Genomic DNA, 18,566 nt, shown 5'->3' with positions numbered 1-18,566 from the left:
TGCCTTTATCAACCTTAAACAGCTTAAGTGATCGCTTGCATACAAATAGGTGCCTGTAGCACACAACTGATGCCAGAGCCCCCGAGGTGACTACAACAAGGTAATGGAGTTGTCTTGATATGCTTATATGGATATCCATGAACACACACGTACACACACACACACTTGTATAGTGAGAGATGAGACAGGCTGCATAATGCACACAAATACATGAAAATAAATCATGTTAAGATTTTCTCTGGTTTCGCTGGTTGGTTGCTGCCGTCAGGTTACTGGCAAGAACAGATAGCTGAGTTTTTAATTGATCGGCTGCGGACACACACACACACACACACACACACACACACACACACACACACACACACACACACACACACACACACACACACACACACACACACACACACACACACACACACACACACACAGAGAGATTCATCCAACTGAGCCAAACTTGAGTGATTCATTAACATCATGGAGAGAAAATGTAAATCCACTCAAATTAGTTGTTTGGCTTACATTTTGGCAAACACTTTAAAATACCTTTAGTGTACACTCTATATCACTGAATTGTGGAGTGAACTTTTTCTCTCGCAGCGTCTGCATGCTGTGCTGACATCTCAGTCCCACTCCCTTCTATCAGACCCTTCCGAGAAAAGAAATGCACTTCTTGAAATATTGTTAAAATTGTGTGTCATGCCCCTTTATATTGACGATACAAATGAACACGGCGGAGCAGTGGGAGTGTGGCGCAGAGTTGTCTGTGGCTTTTGATTAAGGGCATTAGGGTCAGTATATTCAGCAGAGCCAGCGCTATAACCAGAGAGCATATAAAACTCAACCGTGCTGTAGATCAAAGCAGAGACTTCCCCCAGCCGCACAAACACAATAATAATAAAAAAAAGTGCAGTTATACTGTTATGGCGGTGTGATTATCACTGGAGATAGAATTATTCACCCTTCAAGTGTGCAGTATTACAAATGGTGACATTGTAATGCGGGGAAGTTTGTCAAGCTGCAGCAACTCCTTTAAACATTCATTCTGCATCTTCATTGCTTACTTTTTAGATTTGACAGACATTGGTGAATATGTGCTCAGTGATACCATAGCAGTGCATGTTGGGAAAGGATTAGAAGGTTACTTGTTCAATTTCAATGTCCTGAGTTGCAGATACAAGCCAGATTTTGGGTCACAAGCAAGACTGTCTTCTAGTATACAGTGTAATGATGCTTATGGTGTCTTATAACCACAATTATACAAAGAATAATCAGTATGGTGCTGCTGAAGCCAAGAGAAGTTATCTTAGTGAGAATGGATGTTGTGCATATGTGATGTAATGAGTTTGATCAGTGCTACTGATTGGCAGTCTGATCTGACCACATTATGCAGTAAGCTGAATGCCTTTATAATAATAATAACAATAACTGTTTTGTGAGACCGTTTGAAGGTGTTGAAAAATATCTAAGGAACAATTTGAATCTGTTAGAAAGATGTACATTATAGCTGCAACTGGAGTGAAAGAAAGAGCTCCAAAATTCTGATCAAAACGAATGCCAAGAATAGAAGTGAACTATGTGATTTAGCTGTGCACAGTCTGAAGTGTGACCGAATGTGTGGCTCTATGGCTTCATTATACAGGTGTGGCACTGGATCCCAGCACCTCACTTCTCCGGAAACAGCAGTTCATAATAAGCTCTTTTCACAGCTCAGGCAGAGATGTGTGTGTCTTTCCATTAGTGCCGAAGGTGCGATAAGAACTACTTGGAATAGCCCCCCTCATCATTTTTTCCATCCACGTGTAGATTGGAGCGTTAAATTCGTGCTGTGACAGTATGGTTTGAATGACTGAGGCAGCCACAGGTGGCTTAACAATGCCAGACTTTGACTTTTTCACCGTCTCATGTGGACCATAACAGTGCAATAATCTGAGGTTAATTCATTTTTTTATAAAAAAGTTTTTTGGGTCCATACAATTTGCTCAGTGAGGGCAAACAAATGACAGTAATGTATCGACAAAAGCAAACCTCCTTTTTTTAATCCTGGCATGCCCTCTGTCTCCCTCTTTCTCTCCCTCTCTCTCTCTTTCTCTTTTTCTCTCTCATAGCCTACTCTACTTCCCTTGGCTTGTTTACTCCAGTTTTACTGAGCCTATTTTTACCCCCTTACCCAGAGGGCATATTCAAATACAGAGCTGCAACTGGGTGTCTCCCTCACAACCCAACTGTCTTGCACTCTGCTCACACCATGCACTCTGTGTCGAAAGCAATCTGTTGTTTGGTTGTGTTATTGGGATAGATCTTGCACCGACTTGTTTTTTTTTTGTCTTGTTGTCATGTGGTGTAATGTAACCTAATTAAAGTTCCACCAGGTTAAGGAGATATTTAAATGTCACACAGCTAAATGCCTTAGCGAATAGACTGCATCATATTCTGAGAGTGCTGCTCTCCCAAATTAGACCTAATCAATACTGGACACAGAGTCTACACTGCAAAAGAAATATGAATTTACTTTTAGACATTTTTTCAAGATTTCAGTGAGATTCTTATGCACCACAATACATTAACTTCCACTACAAATTTAACAAAAATAACGCTGAAAGCCTGAAATGAGTCACAAAAATGAAAAGCCAGTGTCTTGTATCATTTGAGAGGCTGTGTGTGTGTGTAGTGGAGGGGGGAGGGGGAGGTCAAGCTTACCGTCGGGGTTGGCACAGATGTAGACCCGGACGCTGCGGCCGGTGGGGACATGATGCGGAGGCAGAGCGAGGATGTTGCCACTGATGGCCGCCCTGCGCAGCGCCGACTCCCGCGGGCAGGGCTGCCTGCTCCCCACTCCCGACGGCCACATGGGGGGCGACTTCCAGCGTGGCTGAACACACGCACACGCAGAAAGAGAGCCAGAGGGAGAGAGAGAGAGAGAAGGGGCATTTTAGCGTGGCCAGGGGGACACACGCAGGCAAATGACAGACGTGCATGTTTGCGCGCAGATTCCCCTGATCCATTCACACACATGGGGCGTTAATTGTGGCCAAGGCATCCTGATCTACTAATAACTTTGGGCACGTTTACAGACATAGGCTGGATTCAAAGGGAAATAAAATGCTCAACTTTGACAATTTATTTTCTGTTTTACCTTTTTTTGTGGTTTAAAATTCTATAAAATTATGTAGTTTTATTTTATTCAAGGTTTAAGCGTTACAATAGGCAACCTTGCCATACTCATAACGCCCATGCATACACACACGCACACACACACAGTCAAGTTAGGATGGAACTGTCAAATCTTGTCCAAACACAGGAATGAGACTGGACGTGTTTGTTATTGCATTCGTCTGGTAGGGATGTAATAAGAGGATATTACGCACAGCCTACTACCGTCATGGTGCATGCGTAATTTGTATACATGTCCTTGGACGCATTCATGAATTTTCATGCCACTGTGGGACAAACAGACAAACAGAACGAGACGATACAAAACTCGAAAAGGCGAGCAAGGCAAGCATCAGTCGTATTCCCACCCAAGAGAAGATGCTTGTAAAGGCGAATAACCGCTAAGAATGGTTATTCCGCCAGGGAGCAGATGTCAGAGTCGCTGGTTTTCCGGAGTTGGTCTATCCTGAAATCTTTGTTTCAAAGACGGAAAACCTCGAAAAAAGACAACAAAAAAAGCGAAGGGAAAGTTTGGTAGTCCACTACTAAACTCTACACAAAATCCTCTGAAAACAGACAACTTCAATCACCGAGGCACTGCATCCACACAGAGAGAGGACTTGACTATTAGTGATGCTGGAGACGGGCACAACAACAGCACACTTTTTCTTGTTGCTCACATTCATTCGCTTCATTTCGTGGCTTCCGAAAATATCCAAGCGTAGTGGACGGTAAAGGGAAGGTAAAAACGCCCATCAGAGTCGCTGCTGTGGCTGAGAGACAACGCCGGGAGACGGTAAGACGGACGCAGCTTGTCGGAGCGCTCCCCTTGGCATCCTGCTGTCTCTGCGAGCCGACCGAGCTCTGACATGCTATGGAGAGAGTGTGAAGCCGACCACAATAAATGCAAGACTACCGGAAAGCCTCTTCAAAACAAACGGCCTTTTTACGCACGCAAAAAGCTTGGACGTAGAAACAAGGAAACACTGTCAAAATGATTTCCTGTCGTAAACATACAGAAACAGAAACACTCACGCCTGTATCATTAAACCTATCTTTTATTTGTTACTTACCACTGTATGTGCTCCAGAAGTTACTCCTTTACTTTGAATGAGACGTTAAGTTCCGGTTGTGCTCCAACTCTCACTGTCTGACTTGATGGAGGAGACAGTGGAGCTGTGGATGCTCTCTCTCTTTCTCTCGTTCTCTCTCTCCTCTCCAGTAGACAGACTGGTGCTCATCCAGTCGCTATAAAAATCGTAGTGGACCGCCTAGTCAGCAGCAGCGTTGTGTCATTAAGTACTTTTTTTTTTTTAACCTAAGAGTAACAAAGTCTTTCACCTTTCACCCAGTAAACACAATCAAGTTGGATTATTCACTTAAAAGTTATTCCTATCCTGATGCAATAATTTAACTTTAATGCTTTAAGAATCAGTGGTCATTTCTGCTCCCAAAGTAGAGAAACTTCCTTTATAATATATAAGTAACGTTACCTGCGAGGATGAGGGAGTAGCAGGAAGAGGACGAAGAGGAGGAGGAGGGGTTTGAATTAATTGCTTTATCGATAAATGTACCTCTGCTCTGCAGCCTCTGGCTATTCTCGCTGGATGTTTAAGTGCATTGGATTTGTACTAAACGGAATTGATTACTGTGCTGTTCTTGTGAGGGGGAAACGCTGAACCATATACCCCCCCCCCCCCCCCCCCCTCACTCCCTCACCACCACCTCTCAGTGTCAGTGTTTCCAGGGCAGCAGAAGCAAGCATTCCTCTGAATCTGATGAAGAGTGTCTGCTGCCGGCTGAACCTTAAGTTCAGCGTCTGCACTAGTGCTTTTAAGTTATGAGAGTATAAGAATATCAGGCCGGCAGATACATAAGGTCTTAGGCTACGCTAGGATTTTTTAGAGACTTGCAGATGGAAAGAAGCATTTTACATCACTCTCAGATTCTTATCAGCTTCACTCATGTCTCCTCTTTTCACATACTGAAGAGCTCAGATAATGAATACAAAGAAAAGAGAGAAAAACTTGTATTGAATACATCAAAAGCACTTGAAAGTAATATAAAATAGTGATAGAAAATTGTGGAGAGACACTGACCCTTTTGGCAAATAGTTCTCATTGTTCCAAATCAATAAAAACTATCATGGGCCAAATGTGCACAGACAACTGCAAGAAGTAACAAAATCTTGCAGGGTATTTCTATTTTATTCACCACATTAAGCCGGCTACACCGAACACAGAATATTCACATCTTACCCCATTATGTCTATAGACAAAGGATGTAACTAAAGTCAAGTGAGGACACATTAACATGACTACAAATGCCAAATTTAACACATTATTTACGTAATAGAAATAATTAGGTGCTGGGTGACTTACTGTTCTGCTGCAGGTCTTGACAATGATTCTAGGGCTCTGCAGGCTTACACCGACCCATTTAAGGCAGCCTGCAGGGCCACCAGCTCACACCAGAAACCAAATTCAAACTCCGGAAAAGCTCAAGTGGAGCACTGTGGACGGGGAGCCTTGTTCCCAACAGTGTTATGACCTTTCTTTACTTGATTGTTCCGCTTCCTCTCATAATCCCCAGTCAGTTAATCATGAGTGCACCTGCGCTGGATTAATGCACCGCAGTCTTATGGAAGGATGCACTTTACACAGCTTGTTAGCATGATGTGGTGTGGAGGACGACCAATGTGTTTTTGCATGAGTAGGGGTGCTGCTGGAAATTCTGAGCCAGTAAAAATGTATAATCTCCAGCATGTCCCAGGGCTATGCCATCCAGTTATGCCACCCCCCTGAATCATTTAACATCTCACCCCAACTTGGTGCTCCCTCCTGAATGAGTGTAAACACCTTTTGGGGGAGTGATTGAGCATGTGTCTGCATTCGAGCATGTTAACAGTAATTGCAAGTTGTTGAGTTTATTGGTATGTGTGTGCGCTTGTGTCCCCAAATGCCCCCACCCACCCAAACCCTAGACCGCTTTAGGCTAATGTGAGTCACTGCCGTGACAAGATGCGATGTGTCACCTGGGAGCCACGTAGACACAAAGGACAGACAATAGCTGTTCACTTGGCACACTTCCCCCCACACACAAACACAGTTACTCCACAAATGGCTGGTGATGGATGGTTGTTTCTGCGAAACAGCTGGAGAGGAATGGGGGGTGGGAGTCAGGGAAGACAGTTGGGGATGTCTATTTCTGCTTATTACTCATTGGTACCACTACATTAACTCCTTTATTCAAATGGAAATTTAATTTTTTCTAGTTAGCTGACTAAGAGATCAAGATTTACAAAACACAACCATATACTTTCAAATTCGTCTATTTTTAAAGGGTACAGCTGCTGATTGTTTCTATTTTTATTATTGTAAACACATTTCATATGCAGAGTCGAACCATGACCTCCATCTGTGGGGTGAAAGCACATGTCACCCAGTGGGATGGTGTGTCACTGACATGTTTTTAATCGTTTTTGGACAACAATGGAGGTTACTGTATAGAAGATCAGACTTTGGATACACACACAGCACTTGTGAGTAGATCCATTCATTGTTGGTTTGGCTCTGCACTTTAGTGACAATAAGAACAACGTAGCAAATTTCCAGCCATATCCTTTAAGTTTTACATCACTGATGGGAAATCATAACTCAGACAAAGGATATGACCAAACATGCTTTCATTTAGAGTTGGATTTGTTGCAAATGTACGTCTTCCCTTTTTCCAAAAAAACTAAACTAAACTATCCATTTTATTATAACATTTTTTAAAAGGAGTTATTGGAAGGCTCTAATCTGACACGCCAGATGTTTTGTTTCACAGAATTGTAGGAGAAGTCATCCTTGGAAAAAAAGAAAAAACCCCAAAAAACAAAAACATTATTGGATGAACCATCTGTCCATCACCATCTATCACTGTCTTATCTTCTTACCTTGCGGGGAAGCTGGGTTTGTGATGCTAATTGGACAAAAGTGAATAACTCGAAGCCTGATGTTGGATTCTTGCGTGATCTGGTGATTCAGCTGCTTCATAAAGTAAGGTTACATCAACTGTAAAAGCAAATAGAAAATAGAAAACACAACCACAAAATGAAAATGTATCATTTAATTGTGTGCATGTACACTTTGTTTTATATAACATTATCTAAGTTTATGTAACATGTGATATCTTGAAGGAAAAAAGGTAAACAGTAAATCATCATCAGCCATTTGCAAAAAATGATTTTGGGCTCTTTGCATTCAAAGTACAATAAGACACAAAGCCTACTGTGACAAATAATTAGATTTATTAGACTAAAAGAAAGAGCACACTTTTTATTTACACGTTCAGGTTTTATCAGTGATGTGTGAATAATTATGTAATTTTCTGATTTCCTGACTTCCATTTCAGGCTTGTAGAAGGAACAGATGCTGCTTACCAATTTATTTATGCAAAGTAGATTAACTTTGGCACCTTGCAAATCACTGGGTTTATTCATGAGTGAAAAATCTATACAACTGATAAACCGGAGTATACTTAATACTTTGATAGTATAAAAAAAAAAAAAAATATATATATATATATATATATATATATATATATATATATATATATATATATATCAGAGCTCTAGAACAACAGTTTTCCCTGCTCTTCCACTCTTTCACCAGCAAAACACAGGATTAAGAGGTGACAAGTGACCTCCCACCCCCCCAATATGGGATCAGCTAAAATATAAAAGTGGTTTGAAAACAGGTGTCAGTGATATCATCAAAGCACAAGCACATAAAATGCAATGGTCAGCTGACAATATTGACAGTAAAATGTAGGATTTTGCATGTACATATAGAGATGCAGCATGTATTTCTATTTGGAATCACACACGCAGTATGTTTCCATTCATCTGGTTTATGCATCTTTTCAATTTAGCATGAAAATGAGAGCCAGAAATGGGACAATATGCTAATACATCTCAAAAAAATAAGTTTGTGTCCTCTGCTAAGGTGGAGTGAGAAAGATAGATGGACTAAGGGCTGATGGAGATTTTTTGTTTGAGAGCTTCTTCTTCATATAAGGTAGATACAGCATTTATGTCATGCTGCTGCTCACGATTTATGTCTCCACTTCACCAGGAAGACCTAAAAATAAAGACTGAGTGACACTAGCTGCTCTGTGAGGCTGTGCTTTGAGCTAAATGCTACCATAAGCATGATAACATGTCCACAATGACAATGTTTATGTTCTGATGATTAAAAATCCCCTCCAAACATGTATTAAGACATATATAAAACACTTTTTTTCAAAAAATCCTTAAAATGACATCTGAAGGACACAAGATGTCTCCTACGTCACTGTAAAGTCCATTCTTAGTGTTCGGGCACTGGAGGCCTCATTTTCCACATCACATTTGTGTAAGTTGAATATTGAACCTGGATTGGCGCCAAACTAGTAGTGATGTCACAAATACTGCTAATAGGCATTTCATCATTCTGCACAGTGAAGCTCAAACCAACTGTAGGAACAAGAGGACATTATGTTTTATGACTGGAGAGGAACTTTCATGTTTACCATGTTCACCATTTTAGTTTTCTTTGTGCAAACAGCATGCAAACATTCTCTAATGAACACTAAACATAAAGTACAACTGAGGCTAATGGGAATGCCATTTGCTTTTACATGCCATAAACTTAAGTATTGAACAAATTAAAAATTGAAACTGAAAATCACCAAAGGAACATAAATGTGGCAATTCATCCAGTAATCGCTGAGATATTTCACTCAGGACCATAAATGGCAACCTGCTGATGGCACTAGACGAAAAGTCAGAAAGCCCACCAAACTCAGTTGGCTGCATTCTCTTTCTTTATATTATATTTCAGTCTGGACTAAAGTGGGAACAGAGCCAACAGACACTGCCATCCCAACAATAGAGCCACGCCATGGGCACGGCTAAAAACAGAGGGAGTATATGTAACCGCCGCATCCTATGTTTGAAATAGACAAGAGCCCTTGTTGCACGTCACCCATCTGTCTATCACCATAGCAGCTGATGAAAACACTTCAGGGTTCAGGGATCAGATGGGACAAATTCACACATTAAAAACAAACATAAAAATTGCATCTTAAAACAATGATATACAATACCAAACAAAAGTTTAGACACACCTTCCAATTCAAATGAATGAGAAAGTAAGTCCAAAATTTTGACTGGTACTGTATGCAGTGATGTATCAGAGTTACTGGCTATCAATTAATTATATAATCTCTAATATTTTCCCATAAAATGTGTTAAAACTTAAGTAACATTTCAATGGAAACTTTTTTTTCCAACAGCAACACATTTAGTCTCTTTGCTCTTTGCTGTTGTTGTGTTCTTGACAACACCGAACACTACATTACCCGTTTACTCATCATAAGTCAGATAATAAGCCACATTTTTTAAAGCCAAAATATAATAAGTATTTGAGCATTAAAGGTGTGAATCCAAAATCTAACAGACTTTTACACAAAATGTACAAATCACCTCCTACTCCTCTTCTTTCTAACTTCCCTCAGAGTGTGAATCCTCCACCACAACAAGCACCAGCCAAGACACTGTAGTTATATTTGGTCACCAGGAGAGTGAGATGCAATTCAGCTACCTTTCTGCCAAACCAAGCGGTGAGGACCGCATTTATTTTTGGCTATTTGTGGCCACATCAACCACAGCACTTTTCATCACTCAGCAATTAGCAGCTTTGTCTGCGCTCCCACTTTGACCTTTTGGTGTGTAAAATTGAATCTATGTTTAACTTCTTTCGAGTGGGTGAGGCTGAAGGTGTAATGATTGCGATACAGACTTAAACAATCAAACAACCTCATGTGATGTATTGTATGTACATTTACACAAAGCATGCAAGCAAACACAAACACACACACAGACACACACACACACATGCAGAGTATGCATGAGTGCGCGTAATAAATAGGATGATTTGATTGCTTCCAAATGTCCATCTCCATTCAACCTGGCAATCTTGCTGTAGTCATGAATACTGTCCAGTTTATGCACTACTCTGTATAAGGCTGCTGCCCAAATGTCATAAATATACACATGAATACACACATACTGTATGTGTGCACAGTGCAGTTGACTGCCTGGCACAGGTTTAATTGTGTGTTATACTGATCTCTTGTAGGGGGGAAGGGTGGTCATTATGACACCTCCTATACACCCTCTCATCTCTCTGAACACATCTATCATATACAACATATCATATGAGACACAGCTTTACGGCACCCAAGACAAAAGTGTGCTCTCCTGAACCCTTGAAGCTTGTTCACTTTAAAGCAAACATGCATGTGCTGACATTTTGAAGAAGGCTTACACCAAAGGCACGATCAACAAGGGAATATGGATTATGATTGTAATTAATAGAGGGTGCTTTCTATATCCCTGTGGATGCATAAATTATGTAACACTCCGGAGTGTTGAATAGGAGTTTTTCACAGAAGACATTCTGACCAGACATAATAGGAAAAGCGCAGGTGGAAATAATAAAATGTATGATGGCTGGATTCCATTTAGTTGCTTCAGTTTCAGGCTCCTGGTATTGTGCATGCTGGCCATCGTTAATGAGATTAGTAACACCTTTGCTTGCAATGCTTTGCGTTAGGCAACCTTGTTACTCCCATCACACCTCCACCCACCTTCAACCGGTGCAGGGCTCTAATCAGAATAAGTGAAAGTGTGTGTGTGTGTGTGTGTGTGTGTGTGTGTGTGTGTGTGTGTGTGCGTGTGCGTGTGCGTGTGCGTGTGCGTGTGCGTGTGCGTGTGCGAGTGCGCGTGCGTGCGCGTGTGCGCGTGCGCGTGTGTGTGTGTGTCCTTTAAAGTCCAACTGAAATTAAACTTCCTTTTTTGTGTACTCCAGATTTCATACTATATAGATATACTGTATCTGATCTGTAAATCACTTGTCCTGTTATCTCCATTGAGTAGAAATCAAAAACCAAGCCGTTTTTAATTGTTTGATTTCACGATGGTGCCTCCTAGTTTTGCTTTATTTTGATGAAACGCTGTTTTACCATCTGCCTACATAGAAGGAAACCATATTAGGATACAGTAGACTGTCATATTAGCCTGATAGCATCCTGCTACAGACTTCGAACAACCCACGTTAGCTTTTCTGCTAATGTCTACCTCTAACTTAAAAACATGAATACACCTCTTGGCGTGCACCTACCAGTCAATGTTCACCAGGGAAAAGTGCACAACTAATGTCAGTTAGCAAGCTGGATATATAGCTCAGCTAAACCTATTAACAATACATTTTTGAAAACACGTTGACATGAAGAGGGATAATTAAATGTGATTCGGGTTGGACTTACAGTTTAAATTATAAAGGAATCTGCAGCACTGAAAAAAGGGCTTGTGGTTGATAAAATAATTGTTTCTATGATAGGGCCACAAGTCAACTCTACACCTCTTTTCATAACAGCAATTGCTGTGTGTCCTTAAGCACATTACTGGAAAACAGATGATTTGCCAGCATGGCTATAGCTTCAAATAGATATTGTGGATCATGCTATCAATCTTGTGTTCAATACATGCTGAGATGGTCCTGGCAACAAAAACTCCATTCAACACCGCTTTGGAGATGCCAGAACAAGTACTTGGCATTCATGCTATATTTCTACACTGTGAGTCTGTAGGTTTCTATAGTTATGTGAAAAAGCTGTTAATGTTCAGCCTTGCCTGCATTACATAGGAGTTTTAACTGCATGAGATCTGTGACAGCAGTGCTAATTGGTCTTGGTCCTCTGTATTTCTTTTTGCAGACTAAGTGGTCACATTGTGCTGGAAAATTGTTACGCCAGTGAGCTGGGTGAAGCCTGTTTATGTTGTGAAAGTGACACAGAGGAAGGGAAGGCTAGCTCCCTCTCTATTTCCTCATTAGATCCCACTTTACCAAGATGCTCTGCAGAGTGGAGAGTGTCTTCCCTCTTTTCTTCATATTCCTAGGATCAGTCTTCAGAGTTTAGGGATGTGTGCATGTGCTCAGTGTGAAACAGTACTTGTTTAAAAAGTAGCAAGGAAGTGGCAAACTGACTTAAACAGAACAAAAGAGTGTATGTGCGAGAGAGGCAACCACCGGGAAATGTAGCATAAATAATGTAAAATGTAGTTTCTGTTTCTCACTCCACAATTTAAACTGTCAGGCTGCCAAGTGCAGGCATGACAGTAATGGCCATGTCTCCTAGTGCAGAAAAAAGCTCTCTGCTCAGTCCTTTATAACCAGTTTTCTTTAACTAGCAGTGCAAAAACAAATACTGTAATTGCTTTGAATATTTTTGAAACAACTGTTTGTTTCCTCTGCACATTTAACTGCACTATCTTATTATCCAATCTATAGAAAAGTCTGGATGCAATTGTCAGGTCAGCCTATAGCCAAATGACATTTCAGGTTTCAGATCATGTCATTCTCTTCAGCAGCTATCAACAACTGAGTTAAAATACCTTTGTCATATATGCATTATTTATGTGCAAAATGGCAGCAGAAATACGGCTGCTTTAACACGTCATATTCAATAATGGCTTAGACTTGTGCACATTTACTTTGGGAAAAGCAGTCACGCAAATGCAGTGGCAGGGTATCGTGTGCAAAGTGTGCCTTTTTTAGTGTGGAGACATATACAGTAAAAGGATGTTGCCAAAAAAAGGACAAGTAATTAGGAGCCACACAAAGGGGTTACATCATAAACACGAGCATGGAGAAAGCGACAGATGGAAAGCGACAGTTCAAACGGTGAAAGACAAATCATCCATAATATAGAAGGATCCATATCGTCACAACTTTCTGTTATGTTCAGCAAACAGGTCTTGTCACATGCCTAATGATTTTGAAGATTTAGTCTTGTTGAAAATGATAGTTCTGATCCCCTGATGTTCCTGCCATCGTGCTGACGAAAACAAAACGGCTTGTCGGACCTGAAAAGTGAAAGAAAAAAACAAATGAACCCAAAACTTTCCAGCATTTTGGTTGATCTTTTCCAGGTTTACTGGAGATCTTACGGAGCAGAACCATGACAGCAGCATGGCCATTACCTATTGTCACATTAATCTAATGATGACAGGCAGCCTACTAACTCTGCGTTCTTGTCTCATGGGATTAATATGATGTCAGGACAGGAAATATGACCCTCCATCTGGCGATAATTAGTCATGTCAGCTGCTGTAAGCATGACAGGAAGAAAAAGTCCAGGTTTATTGGTGATAAAATCTCCCATAGAAGTTATGTTAGAAACATAAAAAGCCAACAAATTATGCAGTTTGAAGCATAGAGAATGCCAAACATTTAGAAAATGTATTATGTCCATGCTCTAGGACAGTGTAATCAGTATTTGCACTACCCTTTCTGTAATCTGTATGAATGTGACTTGGATACAAAGCTAGCTACTGTTTTATTAAACTAAGAGGTCACTCTTTTAACACTTCTCTCATAGAGACTGAGGACAATGTCCCAGGTTTCATTGTTAAAACTGTGTGGAAACAATAAGAGTTAAAAAACCTGCATTGCAGAATCAATCCAAAGTCTTTAGGGGGGTCCTTCACATTGGGGAAGTGATATGCAGCCCTCTATGGAGGAGACTGGGGGAGAGTATCACTTCCGATGAGGCGAGTCCTTGACAACATGTAAGAGACGTTTGTCAGTGGCCATTCTTGCCGACATTCAAGCAATTACCGTATATTTAGAAATCTCTGATTATCTGGTATTGCAAGACTACTGTTGCATAGACAATAAATTAAGAGATGACTATTAAGCTGTAATATACTACTGTAGTTTCTTTTTTTTACTTTTCTTAAACTTTAACTTTCATGTAACTAGTTAGTCCTCTTTGAGGTCAGTAACCCCTTCTGTAAGGGACACCTGCAGCCATGACAACCAATTAAAAACCTCCAGACAAAATCAAATCAAAATCAAACCAATAAAAATACAAGTGGCAGACCAGAACAGACCAATTCTACTACAATCACTCATTTCAAACTTTACAATGGTGATGAGATAATATGCTGGCATTGCTAATATTAACATTAACCTTGCAATATTATCAGCTTATATCATTGTTATAGTGGACATGTTAGCACACAGTTGGCTATTTATCCAGCAGACACAGAGCTACATTCACATGTATTTGGAGTTGTCTTTACAGCCACCTGACACATGTAAATTCAATGTTCATTCTTCTTTTAGCTCTGTTTTGGTCTTTAGCTGCTAAATACTCCACTTTGTTCAGCAGATAGACGCTAACTGGAGCTGTGCTAATAGTGTGGCATGAGTATTTAGGGCTTTTCTTCAGAAAAAAGCCTGCTGCAGCTGAATTAAGTCGATGAGAAAAGTGAGACTGAATCAAGACAGTAAAGTTGTGGGCCTAAAACAAAAGCAATGAGCTAAAAGATAGGGTTAGGGTTCTCTGTGGATTCGCCTCTATAATTATTATTATTGTACTATTAGTGCAAGTTTAAAATGGCTTGCATCACCATCCAATCTCTTCATGAACCATTTCTCAAGATTATGTTTTCTATTGTGTTAGTACTGTATATTTAAAAAAACCTGGAATACATGTCACTCATCCCTGGTGTTACATTCATGCTGATTCATGTTAAATACATGTTGTGCACTGTACTGCCATTAAACCAATTTAATCCGATTTACTAGTGAATCATCCATCATTGCTTGAGCTCAGGAGAAATAAAACACGATTGAATATTTCACTCACAGGGCTGATGAAAGAAAGTAAGCTGTATAAATTATGACATACAGTATGTCAAAGATGTGTGGATGTATTTCTTTAATGACAGGTATCTCCTTCCATATGTTTGTCCTGGTAGCATGACGGATGTGGCAACAGAAGAACCTCCACACTGACATGTTTAAGAGGATATCCCTCCACCACTATACATCCTATGTATGACAGCTGCTTGCAAATCATCCTATGTATGTGGGTACAGGTAGCTATAGCACTTTACCAATACACAGACAGAAGAACAGGAGGGAGAGGGAGGGGAAAAAGCCACTGGAGTCCATCATGCTTGAGCTCCCCCTTGTCATTTCTCATCTGCCAGTTAAACCGTTTCTTTTCGTCTCTTTCTAGTGCTGCTGCCATACTGCCATCGCTTTTGGATCTGAGTCTCCACTTGGGAATTGAGGTTAAATAAAATGGGTCACAATGTCAAAACATGAAGATAAACCCTACCTCTTTTTTTTTTTTTTCAAAATAAATAAAAATTGTTGCAAGGAATAATGGAAGGTAGTCTGGGTTTAACATTCTATGGGTTAAAAAAAGGAATAATCTCCTTAATTACAACTCTTTTCCAGATAGATGGATGGATAGACATGTGGTGATAGAGGTGGTGTGTGAAAGAGATCAATCTGGTTTATGAGATGGCTCTAAGAGGCAACCAGATAATATGAATTCAACTCACGGTCAATCACATGGGGGCAATAGATGTGGTCATGTGTGTAGTTTTGTGTGTGTGTGTGTGTGTGTGTGTGTGTTGCTCTTGATGTTTCATATCATAATTTCCTTCTACCCATCTGTAAACATCCCTGCGCACGTCTCTGCTCCACAATCCACCGGTTGAAGAGCCGGGAACAGATGAAGCCTCTGATTGATATGTAACCTGCAGGAATTCAAATGAGTGTCAAAGGTCATAATAACAGGAATCACAGTGTATATCATTTCCCGCTTCAAGTATGCTGATAGCCTTCCACTAAGTCCCTACAAATTCTTATTATGAAAAAAAAAGTCTTTATATCACTCAGTGTTAAATTCTAATATGGTGCACATCCATAAAATACCTTCCTTGGACAGATGTTTCTGTTAAAGTTTGGCTTTTCACTGCATATGAAACTGCAATTGCTTAATACCAAAAGGTAGCCTATATATTCTACTACTGTAGCACCAAATACATGTGTAACTATAATTCCCTGTAAAAATAAATGTCTATATTTGTTGGATAAATATGATATTTTATTGTACATTTTTGAGTTTCTTTTTTTCTCAAATTAAAGTCCACCTGAAATCACATTTAATCATCCGTCAAATCTCTTTTCCGTCAAAAATATTAACATGTATTTTAAATGTATTGTTAATGGTTTCCTAGTATTGAAATGAAAAAAGGATTTGGGGAAATATTAAAAATGTTCCTTTTTGTCTCATCCAGCTGGTGGGGGGCGGTAGGAGGTTTGTTTATCTCCATTCCACACGGTGTAACACTGGTAGCTTGCTAACTAATGTCAATCAAACTGTAGCTGTAGCTGCAAGTCACAGACAGACAGCGTGTTGCTGACAAGGATTTTTAAGAGCGTTGACCAAACCAGCATGTAAAAGATCCAAAGCGACATTTTCAGGTATGTTTAATGTGCTGCAGCTAATTAGCTATGTAGCCTGGTAACTGATGTTAGCGGAGCACTTTTCCCAGGTGAATGTTTGTTTGGTGGCTCAACAAGCTAAGGTGCAGAACAAGTGCAAGATGTTTATGTCTGGGAGTTAGAAAAGAAGGAGACTTTAGCAGGAAAACTATTGTGGATTATAGTTCAGAGTCTGTGGCTCTTGTGTTTTGTAACAGGATGCTATCAGGCTCAGTGTGACCGTCTGCTCTGCCTACATTATTACTTTATTCAAGATTTGATTTACTGTATTGTAAGGTCTTAAATACAGCAATGTAAGCGGATGATAGAAGGATAATAAATCAAAATAATGTAAAACTACTGGGCACCTTTTATAAAATGAAATCAAGTGATTTAAAATATAATTTCTGTCTTTTGGTTGATGATTTTTTTTTTTTCCCCAAAGGAGAAGTGATTTATAGAGCAGATATGCATGCTGTAGTCGACCACAAAAGGCAGTTTTTAAAATGTTTTAAATGTTCAATGTGTAGGCATATCTACTTCAAAGTATATTCCTCAAAGTATTAAAAAAAACACACACATGCATTCTCTTACCTTTTTTTTTTCATAAATGTTTTTTGGTGGTCTTCTCAGTCCTGCTTTGCAGTCTTTTGGAGCTCAATACTACCATGGTGGAATTGCATCCTTTTTTCAACATTTCACTCAAAATCATGAACGTGAACTCATTGTCAAAACAATTTAAGAAGCCCAAGCTAAACTAGCCTTAACAACTTTATGGAAACATTTTGAAATCAAATGTGTAAAATGATTGGAAAATGATGATGTGAAATTTTTGTACAAATTACAGTGTGTGAGTACCTAAAGCTTTAGGGTCAGGTCTGTAGCTTTCTGATCGCCTCAGGTTGACAAAGCCTTCTGTGTGTATGTCAATCACACTCTTCATTTACTGAGGGACAACCGTAAACAGAAGAAATGAAGACTGTAGGGGATAGAGAAAGATTAAAAATGAGTATGAAAGGGGGTGTGCTTTGATGTAGCAGCACTTCAAAGATATCCTCGCCTCTAGGGTGCATGTCCCTCCACTGTAACTCGGCTCATGTTCAAATCTGGCAGGAAGTCTTCCCCTTCTTTTCCTTTGCTTCTGCCTGTTCTCATCTCCTCTGCCCCCCGCCCCCCCCAACAAATTTTCACCTCTTTTCGGTGCATGTAACAAGCGGCAGCTTCAGCAGAATGGCAGAAATGCTTGTGAAGTATGTCAGAGGATTGGGCTCTGATCCCCGGTCCTCCCCCTGCTGATCCTGGCTGGTTCTGTTCATCGGATTTAGTCGCCTCTGTACTATTCTGTAATTCAGACAACGTTACCTTCGGATACGTACAAAACCTTAGTGAAGGAAGGGCTTTAAGTGTACATTAGGCCACCAAAGTCAGGTTATGTAATGAACACTATGTTGTATTTTCAGTAATTTTGAAAATGGTTGCTTTTAATTGGCTGAAAACTCATAGGTATGAAAAGAAAGCTTTGCATCTGTGTGTAGTTACACATTTATGCATTTGTGTGCTTGTGGACAAATTGCCTAGCCATTTCCCCATGGTGCACGTAAAAGTGACTCACAAATGGCAAATCTCTTGATTAATAATCCAGCTGCCTGATGTAGTAGGAATAGTGTGTGTGTGTGTGTGTGTGTGTGTGTGTGTGTGTGTGTGTGTGTGTGTGTGTGTGTGTGTGTGTGTGTGTGTGTGTGTGTGTGTGTGTGTGTGTGTGTGTGTGTGTGTGTGTGTGTGTGTGTGTGTGTGTGTGTGTGTGTGTGGCACAGAATAATGCATGCCATCCTGTGATTGTAAATGATCAAAAGCTTTTTTTCTTTTTTTTTTTGATGAGAGGGACGCAGTGACAACTTTCGTTCCTGGAACACTAAAAATTCCCAACAGTGGAGGCGTGAGGGCTTTGATCGGTTACGCTCCACTCCAAGAACTACTAAATAATGGGGGTGTACAGAGCTCATAAAACCGATATTTCCATGCGTTTAAATTTTTCACGTC

The 18,566-nt window shown here is 40.2% G+C and overlaps 2 protein-coding genes across 2 annotated transcripts in view; both read right to left on the bottom strand.

Annotated features, from left to right (window-relative positions):
* LOC134006041 (NACHT and WD repeat domain-containing protein 2) overlaps positions 1 to 3,845 on the bottom strand; it is a 41,745-nt gene extending 37,900 nt beyond the window's left edge. The window contains exons 1-2 of the mRNA XM_062445106.1: positions 3,831 to 3,845; positions 2,698 to 2,869 (exon numbers count right to left, since the gene is read on the bottom strand). Coding sequence (XP_062301090.1) covers positions 2,698 to 2,869; positions 3,831 to 3,845 — 187 coding nt within the window. The remainder of the gene's footprint in view (positions 1 to 2,697; positions 2,870 to 3,830) is intronic.
* acap1 (ArfGAP with coiled-coil, ankyrin repeat and PH domains 1) overlaps positions 1 to 18,566 on the bottom strand; it is a 479,281-nt gene that overhangs the window by 439,091 nt on the left and 21,624 nt on the right. The gene's annotated exons all lie outside the window — the stretch shown is intronic.

This window comes from Scomber scombrus, chromosome 23, assembly GCF_963691925.1.
Source record: "Scomber scombrus chromosome 23, fScoSco1.1, whole genome shotgun sequence".
Taxonomy (NCBI): domain Eukaryota; kingdom Metazoa; phylum Chordata; class Actinopteri; order Scombriformes; family Scombridae; genus Scomber; species Scomber scombrus.
This window is presented reverse-complemented; position numbering and strand designations above follow the sequence as displayed.